This window comes from Theropithecus gelada, chromosome 6 (assembly GCF_003255815.1).
Source record: "Theropithecus gelada isolate Dixy chromosome 6, Tgel_1.0, whole genome shotgun sequence".
Taxonomy (NCBI): domain Eukaryota; kingdom Metazoa; phylum Chordata; class Mammalia; order Primates; family Cercopithecidae; genus Theropithecus; species Theropithecus gelada.
In genome coordinates, this window is record NC_037673.1 from 73577731 (window position 1) to 73590161 (window position 12431).

At 32.1% G+C, this 12431-nt stretch overlaps 1 protein-coding gene across 2 annotated transcripts in view; it reads right to left on the bottom strand.

Moving 5' to 3' along the window:
- The window catches only part of AP3B1 (adaptor related protein complex 3 subunit beta 1), a 303905-nt gene that overhangs the window by 117395 nt on the left and 174079 nt on the right, over window positions 1–12431 (bottom strand). For both annotated transcript variants that reach the window (XM_025387269.1, XM_025387270.1), the window contains exons 16-17: window positions 4623–4809; window positions 3545–3675 (exon numbers count right to left, since the gene is read on the bottom strand). In XM_025387269.1, the coding sequence (XP_025243054.1) occupies window positions 3545–3675; window positions 4623–4809 (318 nt within the window). The remainder of the gene's footprint in view (window positions 1–3544; window positions 3676–4622; window positions 4810–12431) is intronic.

The window sequence follows — 12431 nt, forward strand, 5'->3', positions numbered from 1 at the left end:
GCCTGGGTGACAGAGCAAAACCATGTCTCAAAATAAATAAATAAATAAATAAATAAAAACAAATAAGAATAAAACCACTGATCTAGAGGGCTTAAGGTATGTTGCCTAAAAAGAGAAGCTTCAGTAACCTGGAAAAATACTAACAGGAGAGTAACAGCATATTAATGAGTAAAAATTACTTGAATATATTTGAATAAGATGCTTATATAAGATCAGCAGTATGGCTTTCTTTTATATGTATTTAAAATGCTTCTGTCTACAAAGATAGTACTCTATAAACAAGCTCTCCTATTTTTGGTAAACTCTGAAGTCCGTTATTTTTCTTAAATCCAAACATATTTCTCTGAGGTCTGATAAAAAGTTTCTCGGATTAATTTAATAACACTAAATCAACAATTTCAGAAAACCAGGCTGCTATGCTCAAATGTGCATTTGTTCTTGACATGGCCATGAACTCTATGGAGTTTCAGGTTTTAAAAGGCCAAAGGCAAACAATAAAAATATTTTAATTTTTATTGTGGTCCTTTATGACTAAAGGACCACATTATCATTCTAAGCAAAAGGAATAATAGAGAAAAGAAAAGAAGAGAACATAGATGCTAATTTGAAAGTTCCTATGAAGGATAAAATATTGACAGACTGTTTATAAAGCAAAATACTCTTCATATGCAGAAGGCGGTCTTTCTGTAAGTAGAAAAGAAAAGACTTTCTAGAACTAAGCAAATAAATTATTAACTAAGGATCTTCAAAACTTACTGGGATCATAATATAAATATATATTATATTCTATATCCTGGAAATGGTGGTGTGTAACTCAAAGTGACTTCTCCTGTCAATCTGACTAGGTTCCCTGTCGTTTTGATTAAAATATCAGATTATCTAAACCTAGGCCATTTTTCTTACTAAGTTATATTTCAGTTACAAGACTTGACCCTGTAAGATCACTTTACAGGAAAACTAGAATAACACAGTATATGATGTGCATGAAATACAGTGACATGACTTGGAAGGGAGATGAAGTAGAGTGAGAGACAAGAAAGATAATATGGACATTATTTTTTGTATTGTAGCTGCATTTAAAAATAAAACTATCTATATTATTTTTATACTTAACTGTGTCCCTCATAGTACAATTTTAAACCAATTGTCTCAGAGTCCAATAGATTGAAGTTGTTTTCTGCATGGCATCAACAGTGACAGTTTTATCAAACCATGTTCCATCAGTGATAATGATTCTCCGTAAGTTACCAATTATTAATTTCATAAATGTAATCAGCAAAATGAAAAAAGAAATTAATTTGTCTCTGTTGAATTGGATAGGTGAAATGAACATAATATGTTATATTTAAGTACTGTCCCTATAAGGTAGTTAATGCTTAGAAAAGCACATGAAAATGGAAGAAGCCAGCCAACAAACCAATCTATCAGCCAATAAAGAATACTGCTGAGACCAAATTAAATTGCATAGCATTGCTATCAACTCTGAGAAGATAATGCTTTTTGGTGGGTGGGGGCAGCAAGGAGGCAGAGATAAGGCAGAAGTAGGGGAAGGATAAAAGGATGGCTCTACTTGGGCTAAAACATCATGTACCCCATAATGAAAAAGAAAAAAAAGAACCATAAAAACAACAAAGAAGCATAATAAGGAATTAGGAAAGAAAGTATGTCCATAGGAAGAACCATAACAACACTCTCTTTATATTCTAATATCTGATAAAAAGTTGCACAATTAGGCTGGGCACGGTGGCTCACACCTGTAATCCCAGCACTTTGGTAAGCTGAGGTGGGCAGATCATTTGAGGTCAGGAGTTTGAGACCAGCCTGGCCAACATGGCGAAACCCCATCTCTACTAAATATACAAAAATTAGCCAAGCATGGTGGCATGTGCTTGTAATCTCAGCTACTTGGGAAGCTAAGGCAGGAGAATCACTTGAACCCAGGAGGCGGACGTCGCAGTGAGCCAAGATCTGGCCCCTGCACTCCAGCCTGGGTGACAGAGCAAGACTCTGTCTCAATAAATAAATAAATAAATAAATAAAATAAAAATAAAAATTTTAAAATAATTGCATAAATAAGGCAACTCTTTTGAAGAGTACTTAAGAGTAGGCAGATTTCAGTGAAAAATCAACAAACTTAGCTGCAAGGAGGGATAGACATGTAATTGCTTCTCATATTTTTACATATTTCTACTGTTACAAATTTTTGGCCGTCTCTAAGTACAGATCATTTGTCACAACATAAAAATAACGGTGCTAAGTACTAAGGATAATACAGATTTGCAAACAAGCTCAGGTTTATATCATATTACATAATAAAATACAGTAACAGCATGGACAATGAACTCGGACCTGGGTTGGAATATGGTTCTATCACTTACTAGCCATGTGAACTTAGGCAATTCACTTAAGTTCTCTAAGACTTGGCTTCCTTGTCTGCAAAGTGGGAATAACAATAACCATCACTTCCGATCAGAATTAGGTTTAAACAAGATAGTTTTTGTAAAACATTATCACCATACACAGTCAGGTTCCTAAATGGTGCTATTGTTAATTCTGGCCATGCTTCAAAGCCAGGATAAGTTGGAGTGGTTAAGAGAAACATTATTTCCCAGAGGAATCAAATTACATGGCCATGATCATTATAGAAATTCTATTTATTAAAGTAATAAAGGTTTTCTTCCACTGTATACAGAAAAGTTAAGAGCAAGGAGGTTAACTCACTTTCCCACAGGAATTAGTAAAGAACTCCAGTTATCTGAATCCTAATTCAATGTATCTTTTCCACCACAAAAGTATCCAGAATATAATTCTTAACTGCTTTTTTTGTTAACTCCACATTTTAAAGTATTAAATATATTTTGCATAATTGCTACATACAACTAGAAGGCCTCTCTCCTTATTTTTCTTGTTTGTATGAGAAAGAAACAGATAATACTAGAAAAGAATGTTAATTATTTTATCTCAATGGCCAGCATTTTTTTTAAAGATTGATAAAAAGAGTATTTATATAGCAATTTTTTTATGAGAAAGCACCATATTATTCACTTTGTGACCTTGTCAAAGGACATTTTTGGTACACAATGCTCCCTATTTATGTTCAGGCTTCACTGAAAAATGGTTCGTCAGAAAATCTAGAAGAACACTTTGTGTGGTTTTTTCTGAAAGAGAACAGCAAAAATTATTCAGAAAGATATTGTCAGGAAGCTTACAAATATCTAAACAAAGTAGAAAAAACTTGATCTAATGAAACTAAATACCTTAGAAATTGCATGTACGCAGCTACAAACGCAATAGCACAAATGTGGGTGGTATTGATGCAGAGAATTCAGTTCTCTATTTCCTTGAAGAAAAGGAACAGTACATGTACAGTGGCATAGGAATACTATAATATTTAGTTGCTATAAAGGTAAGGTATATCTAACATATTACATTTAGAAATACTAGAACAATTTTCAACTCTCCAAAAAAGCTTTTATAGAAAACAATAGTTATCCCAGAGTCTTCCACTGCTTTAACAAAATTAATATCAGAAAGGTCCACTTACCAACTCTATTACTTCTACATTTCGAACTGATGGGTCGGGCGCCACCTCTGGCCAATTAGATAATTCCAGGTACCCAGTAGCTTTAATGTTGAGAGTATGAGATAAGGTGCCAAGCTGGAAATGATCTCTATCTATTAAAAATAGGGAAAAATATAAAATAAACAATATGAGCTGTATGTAACAGAGAACAATCATAATCAGAGCTCAAGGTAATTGGCATATTACCTCAAATGTCAAGGAATAAATATAAACCAGGAAGCTCTTCATAGGTCAAAAAACTGATTTCAGTCCATAGATTACAATAATCTCCCCCATAATGGTCAATAAAAAAGCTAATCAGTCAGTGTGTTTAGAGGTGTTGCTCTGAAATGTAGCTTCTCTAAAAATTACTTTACTGTGAATATTAAGAATGACAGCACAGTTAAACAATCCATATACATGTCTTGGCACAAACACATCCAGAATTTTAATAGTTTTTCTACAAAACTGAATTGCTTTTTATCGCTTGACAACATTAAATAAGAAACAATATGAAAACCAAGGTATATAATTATTTGATTCCAAGTGGAATGGCTACTTGTAAGGTGGTAAAATACTTAATTAGCCCTTTTAAAAAGCTGGGACACATAAGTCAACTTCCCTCTTTGAAAAACCAGTTTAAATATAAAGAGATATTTTTAATAAAATAATTCCTCCTAGCAAAACTGATATTAGCGTACACAGAATATTTACTTAATAACTATTAAAAGGAATAATATTTCTTATAAAACTATTTAAAAGATAAATGAAGTCATTGTTTATAAGAATAACATGGTTTTCATCTATTGCCTAGTTTAAATGTTAGAATAAAGTCAGAATACTTAAAATTATTTAGGTAAATAAGGTCTACAAAAATATAAACTTTAATATAAAACTTGCTTTTGAGAACAGATGAGTAAAAAGCACATTGTTTTTATATATTTATATATGTGAATCATCTATATTTCCTAAGAGATAAATTTTAAGCACATTAGAAATGGTGACATCCTGTCATAATTTTTTAGATGACATATATTTTGTAGTTATATTCTGATAATACCTTTAAAAGGAGACTCAAGCAGTGGTGCAGGCTTTTGTGCTAGGAATATTTTTTTGGCATATTTACTTAAAGCTCCACTCTTTTCATTCGGAACAATAAGCTGCCTAATAAATCTTGTACGGTCTCTGATGTCGTAGTTTTGATCATACTTGCCGAGATTTAATATGTACTGGGTAAGCAATTTTGTCTGTTGGAAAAAAACAGATCAAGATGAGAATACAGTTATTTATGATTATTGATAACTCTGGATAAACATATTTAAAGAGGTAATAAAAATGAATGGTTATGTCAAACAAATGTTGTTCCGTAGGGAATATGCATTTCTAATGCTGCAAATGGAATTTTGAAGCCAAAGCACATGTCCTCTTCTGTACTGGGTAGGTGAATGCTGAGTATTGAGAAGCAGCCATGTGCTAGATTATTAAACTGCTGAAGTGGAAAGAAAGGCATCATTAAAAAAATAATCATATATGGCAAACCCGCTGAAGGGTCTACGTGAGAATAATGAATGTGGAAATACAACTAAAAACATGGCACTCAAAACTTAATCGGAAAAATATGCAGGACATCAAAACATCAGAGAGTATTAGGGGGCTGGCAAACTGCTTCTCCTGAGGTGTGTTTTATGAAGAGATACTGTCCCTGGCATAAGCAGTGTCTGCACTCTGACTGCACTCAGTTACTTTACCCTGAATTATGACCCATTAAAGCAGACACATGAATCACTGAACTGGATTACTGCAAATTATTTGCAGTGCATTTAGCTGTTACTTTTTCATAAAAGCAAGCTGCTGATGCCCTCTAAAAACTAGGATAAAAGACTTCTTCCATTTTTCCCCCATGCTGCTTATAGCCTCTAGTAATATTGGTCATTTATTTATTTATGTAAGGGAACAACTTATTATAGTAGCTTTTACACCATAATAAGACTTCCTAAGTCAATTTTTGAATGTACTACATTAACATATATTGAAATAATTTTAATAATAATTAAACCAAAGTTGAAATGTTAACAAAATAGGTTTGTATTTTAAACTACAGTTGTTTTATTGAAAAAGCATAGTTTTAACGAGGCTACATGTGTACAATTTTAACTATAAGCCAAATAGAATTCATAATACATGGGAAAAATAAACTGAGAAACACTAAATCATTTACATTAGATTAGAAGATTTTAAGCACATTAGAAGCAGATAAAAAATAAAATCAATCAAGTTAGGCAGACTAAAGACAATTCTAGAACAATAAGTCAAAGTACAGAAATGGTGTGGTAAACTCTTTTATGATAATTGCTTAAGATAATTGATTTGATAGAAAGCAACCTTATTTCAGTAGCAGGGTATTTAAAAGGGATTAACCTAGTTTTATTAAAGCAGAATTATAAAAAATACAAGTGAAAATGTTAATAGAGCTATTCTGAATTTGGGTACCAACAATTGCTATTCACTAATTGCTAGACCATGTTGGTTCAAGTACAGATAAGAAAATTTCTATGATTCATTTTTTAAAGACAATTAGCAAAATATTCACCAACTGAGGAATACAATTCAGAACCAGCTTAAAAGAAAATGTGGTACACTAAACTGTGTAATTAACTTGCTGGAAAAACCTGGGAAATCCACTTAATCATTAGTTTTCTCAAATGTGGAGTTAGAATTTACAACTTGGTTAATGATAAAGTCCATTTGAGTGCTGAGATTTTAAATCTGAAACTAAAACAAATCAAAGAGTCTCTTAACTGCAATGTTTTTCTGAGCTAGCAGAATGATACATTTGGCTTATACTTCTTATCCCCAAAATTAATTTTTAGGAAATTAAACATTTTCAATATGCTAACAATTTTGAAAATTAGGTAGGGCATTTAAAGTAATGAAAATTATATAATTAAAAAATTTTTACTGACTGTAAAATGTATTATATTGTAAGCTTATAAGTTTAATTAAAATGTATTTTCAAAAATAACATTGTTTCTAAAAGACAAAAAACATATTTGTGTACAATGATACACTAAAATCATAAGCAGAATAATTATTCACCACACATGTACATACATTAATCAGTTTCTTCAGTGTATGTGTCTAGTAACAAGGCATTGATATTTCTCTGGAGAATACATTTTTATATGGCCTAAGTTTTTTTTTTTTTAAATTGCAATCTTTTTCAAAATTAAATTCTGCAGTGAGTAATTATAAAATTGTTGATATTTTGAACTTACTCTTCTCTGTAGACCATATTTTTAATGGAGAAAATACCCTCTTTACAGTATTTCTGGACAACCATGTAATCTGAGGGAAAATTCTACTGAATCAAGAATAGTCCCAATCCTTATGTTAAAAACTGTAAATATTTCAAACCCAAATATTTAACTTTTCACTCATGTAGTCAACGAAAAGTTTTTAAAATATTGACAAAATTTCAAATAATTATTGTATTTATCCTTTTAAAAATATTTCATCAATTTAGATACTACAAAACCAACTGCTGTCTCAATTTCATTTCATTCTACACAATATAAATTTCTCTAATTAAAAAAAGGCGCTCCATCTAAAGAGTCTTTACGATAGGTGAGATAGTGCAAATGACAATCTCTTGATTAAATCTTGAGCTCTCACCATTTAACCTATTCATTTCTTCCCTTGCCTATACAGGGAAAACTTTCAAAGTCTTTCTGTTTGCAAGATTTGTTTCTAATAATTGCTATTTGCTAAAATTTTTCAAAAGGTAAAATTTTTTGGCATTTTCTAGTGACACTTTAAATAATCCAAACAATTTGTGAACCAAAACTTAACCAATATACAAAAGACACAATTATCAATAAAAAATGTTAAGCCAATATAATAAACTTAATTTACAAAGCAGTTCTTCACAAAATAATAGATCTAAAATTCTGTTGCTAATATGCATTAAAGACAGTGTGTATTGTTATGCTACAGAATGGTTCTTCAACATCAGTTTCATCACAAGAATTTTATAGTTCGGTCAAACTGTGTATACTATCAGTAAATTTGACAACTACGGTTTTATTTCAACTGACTGAATAAGCAGTTTGTTTGCATGCACAACAACCAATTCCCAAAACATTTCTCTTCCATAGTTTTCTTAATTTAATAAGAACACTGATTTTTACCATGACAACATCCTTTCATCAAAAACAATTTTATCTTCAATGTTGAGCTTTTTAATTTACAACAGCATTTGCAATATTTTTGACAGAATAAACCTCCAAAAGCTTTACTTTGTTCCCATTTGCAGCCCTGACCAAACAAATATACAAATGCATTGAATGAAAAAGTCTATTTTTGGAATTAACTGATTTTCTATTTGTAAACCAGCAGAGCTGGGCCTTTTTTCCACTAATGGAGCCAACACATTAACAGCTATTGTTTCATTTTTCATATGTGCATAAGAAAACATAGAATAAAAGTAAAAAACTAATTTTCAAAAAGTTATTTGATCTAAATGAGGTCATATTTCACACAGAATTATATAAACATCTTCTGCACCTGTACGTATTAAATTATCTTAATGCATAATCTTAAAATAACTACTAGCTTTTTAAATGGATGTTGATCCTTTTGTAGCAGATTGTTGTGTCTTCTGGTTGTTGTGTGGTCAATGAGATCCCTAGCACTCTCATGGTGGTTGGTAAATGTCGACAAATATTTTATGCATGTTAAGTACTAAGTGGAAATTTAGCACTTCATTCTTTGTTAAATGTACACTTCCATTTTTAAAAATGTATTGCTGATGATTTTATAACAAGTTAAAAAAAGAACTGCCAAATAATAAAATAAACTTTAGACCTACACTATACAATAAATGACAAAACTACTGTAGCAAGAGTGCTTTCACCACTCCCTTTAATGAGCTAGGGCAGAACTATTCAGTCTTTACTCCTGCACATATTTCACCTATAACCAACCTCTAACTTTCCATGTTTTCCTTTAATTTCACCCACTGGCAGCCTAGAGCTTCATGCATCTCATAGGCCATGACAACACTTGCTGGTATATCAAGTTGCTGGCAAATGAAGCATTTTTAAATACTCATCTCCCCACCTGCAGCAAAGCAAAAGACAGCTTTTCCCACCTGCTTTGTCAGAGTATACTTCACTTATCAGCAGAAACCCTGCATGCTGTTCTAAAAGGAAGAAGCTAGTTATGTTACATCTAGAAAGGGTGGGAAAAAGATATAGTCTTTCAGATGTAAATGGCTCACGTATTAAAATGAAATCTCTGTTCACTGCACTTGTGTCTTAACATGCCACTAGACAAAATTATGGCAGAAACTAGAAGACTTCAAAGCGGAGGTCTACAAATTAACTGTGCTATTTTAATGCAAATATTAGTGATATTACTTCATTAAAAATTTGGGACAAATCCTAAACTAAATGGCATGGAGACAACAGGCATAAATTAGATCTGTCCAGGGAAACTGGTAGGAAGAAAACAGACAACATTTAAGTAAACAATCATGGCATTTTAATATCACTAGAGGCTCAATCCAAAACCAGATGGAACATTAATTAAATAGTACTTTCAAATTTGTTGTATTGATAAATTACACAAGATAAGCAAAGACAATATAATGTACTATCAACAAAAATATTCAGTATCATATATACAGCTATTTATTAAATTTTGTTTTCAGACTAATTTTCCTGCTTAGATTTAAGGAACCATTATTGGTACCAACTAATGGCTAATGCTATCCAGATACAAATTATATCAATTACATTTTCTTCAGATTGACTCTAAGTCAATGTGACACAGGAAAAATGAATTTGAGGGACTGTTACCTAAAAATTAAGAAATTCATTATTACACGGTGAAACCCCATCACTACTAAAAATAGAAAAAATTAGCCGGGCATAGTGGCCATGCCCGGCGCCTGTAGTCCCAGCTACTCAGGAGGCTGAGGCAGGAGAATGGCATGAATCGGGAAGGCGGAGCTTGCACTGGGCTGAGACTGCGCCACTGCACTCCAGCCTGGGTAACAGAGCGAGACTCAGTCTCAAAAAAAAAAAAAAAAAAAAGAAATTCATTATTTAAAAGACTTCTCAAAATACTCTGACAATAAACTGGTAAATATTTATTCAAAAAATAACTTTCTTCTAATAGATTGTAAGTCAATACAAATAACTAAAAAGGTCTCTTAAAATATAGTCCTAATATATATTTTACTGTTAATACTATAGTTCTAATAATATCTTTACTATTATATAAAAAGGACACAGACGTCTGCATTTGGCATAGTAAAGATTTATATTGGTTCTAAACTGTTGTTATTTTTTAGTGGGATGACACCAACAAATGTGTTTGGTAAATGAAGTAAACTCTACATGGAATTCTTAACTTATACCAGAGGCAAACCTAAAGCAGTACCGTTGTTCCATCTAACCAAGTTTCTTTCTTTTTTTCTCTTTTTTTTGAGACGGAGTTTAGCTCTGGTTGCCCAGGCTGAAGTGCCATGCTGCAATCTGGGCTCACTGCAACCTCTGCCTACCAGGTTCAAGTAATTCTTCTGCCTCAGCCTCCCAAGTAGCTAGGATTACAGGCATTTGCCACCACGCTTTGGCTATTTTTTTTGTATTTTTAGTAGAGATGGGGTTTCACCACGCTGGTCAGGCTGGTCTCAAACTCCTGACCTCAGATGATCTGCCCATCTCGGCCTCCCAAAGTGCTGGGATTACAGGCCCGGCCCTAACAAGTTTCTTAATTTCATGACTAAACAGGATTCTTTATGTGAATTGGGATGGAATTTCTGAATTTAATAGTATCCACTTTTTTGTCAACTTGAAAAGTTTTCTGTAAGGTCTTCCTTTCTATGTTATATTTACTTGAGTTTTTCAATGCCAAGAAAACATATCAAAGAAAGGGCAGAGATGCCACTGCAGAGTGTCCAAGCCTCCTTTTGCTAAATCACATTAAAGAGGTTTTGGGGGAAGGAGATTTCACTAAAGACCTGAATCACAGGGCAAAAGAGAATCTGCTTTTAACTTTAGGAGGAATCCCTAAAACATTAGTGTGATTTACAAAATCTCTCACTAAGAATAAAAAATAACTCAAGGAAGCATTTTCTTTTTTAATAGCAGAAAAGTAGAAACTTAACTGTCTGACAGACTGAGATAGTAATTAAATTATATCTACATATATCCATATTTCAAAAACATGATACTAAGCAAAAAAAGTTGCAAATGTATACATAAAGTAGAATATCTACTTATGTAAAATTTGAAAACCCACAAAAATGGATACATATTCATATAATAAAAATGTAAAACATGGATGATTGAATGAAACATACCAACAAGGTGGCAGTGGTTACCAACGGGGAAGAAAGGAAGGTATGAACAGAAGCTTGAGGTTCTAGTTCTATACATCTTACAATCAATCAATCAAGGCAAAGGTGAATATCAACTTAATCCTAGTGGTAGATATACACATATGTATTTATGCTATTAGGTACTTTTCCATAGGTTTGTAATATTTCCTAACCAAAAATAAAAATGAGCTAAGAAAAACATTAACTTATGGCACTTATCACTGCATTTCAAAGATGACACACTATTAGATAGAGTTTAAAAACAAAAGCATCTTTTATTCATTAACTTTTAAATTGTTATTAATCAGTTTAATTAAATCCTTCCTTTCTTCCTCAAACTTCGGTAGACTATTTCAATGAAGTCATGCTAAATCTTTATACTCCCTTAACAGCTCTAGATTTCAGTAACTTCAACTGGTTTCAGTCCTTCAACTTTTTCCCCACCTAAAAGTGAAATTACTCACATAATTTCCCCACATAAAAGTGTTTTCTACTCTTTATATTTATTTATATTTATTTCTAACCATTTTTTTCTTCACGAACTAAAAAAAAAAAAAAAAAAAGAGGGGCGGGGGGATTTCAGCATCTTACTTAGAAAATCTCAGTAGGATAAACTGAAATCAGTGGTTTTATCCTAATAAGAATACAGTTTTTCTCAGTAACTAGACTAGTTTCTTTACTGTAAATCATCATATTCCCTAAGAAGAATATAGCGGTTACTTGCGAGGGTTACAAAAGAAGGATAACTAAAATGAACTAGGCACTATAATGTGCAAGGAAATCTAAACATTTTACATGAACTGTTTCATGTTATCCTCATAATAACTTTGTGAGGTAGGTACAGTCAGTTCTGCTCTAATGCTTGTTTTGAAAATGTGCATTTGTTCCAACTCAGTTGGCATATTAGGGAACAATTTGGGCATAACATGAATTTTGTGGTGATTTCTTCTGCAAGAAACACTAGGTGAAGCCATAAAAATGCACCCAGCTAAACAGAGATGTGTAGGAATACACAAAACATACATACTTCAAACAAGTACTTTAGAGGTTAACATCTACATGTGTTATGTGCCATATTCATGCTCTTTAGGAGGTACAACTTTCCATCCAATTTCAGATTAACCCTCTTTCTACCACTTAGCAAGTATAACCTTTCTTCCATAAGCAAACCTCAAGTCTTTTTAAATATAAAGAGCAGTATCATTGTAGTATTTATTTACCATTTAACACATAAAATTGTACTCTTGTTTTTTTTTTAGGTTCCTTTCTAAAAAATACGTCATCAATATAGTTTTTGAGTGTTGCGACTCTAACTCCACTTTTCTAATAATCCCTATGGTTTTTATTGTGTGATTTTGTATAGCACAATGATTTTAGGAGCATACATGTTGCAATATAGCAAAATTGACTATATTATAATAATTCCCATTTTACAGATGAGAAAATGAAATCTTAGATTTGTCCAAAATCATGTAGTAAGTAGCA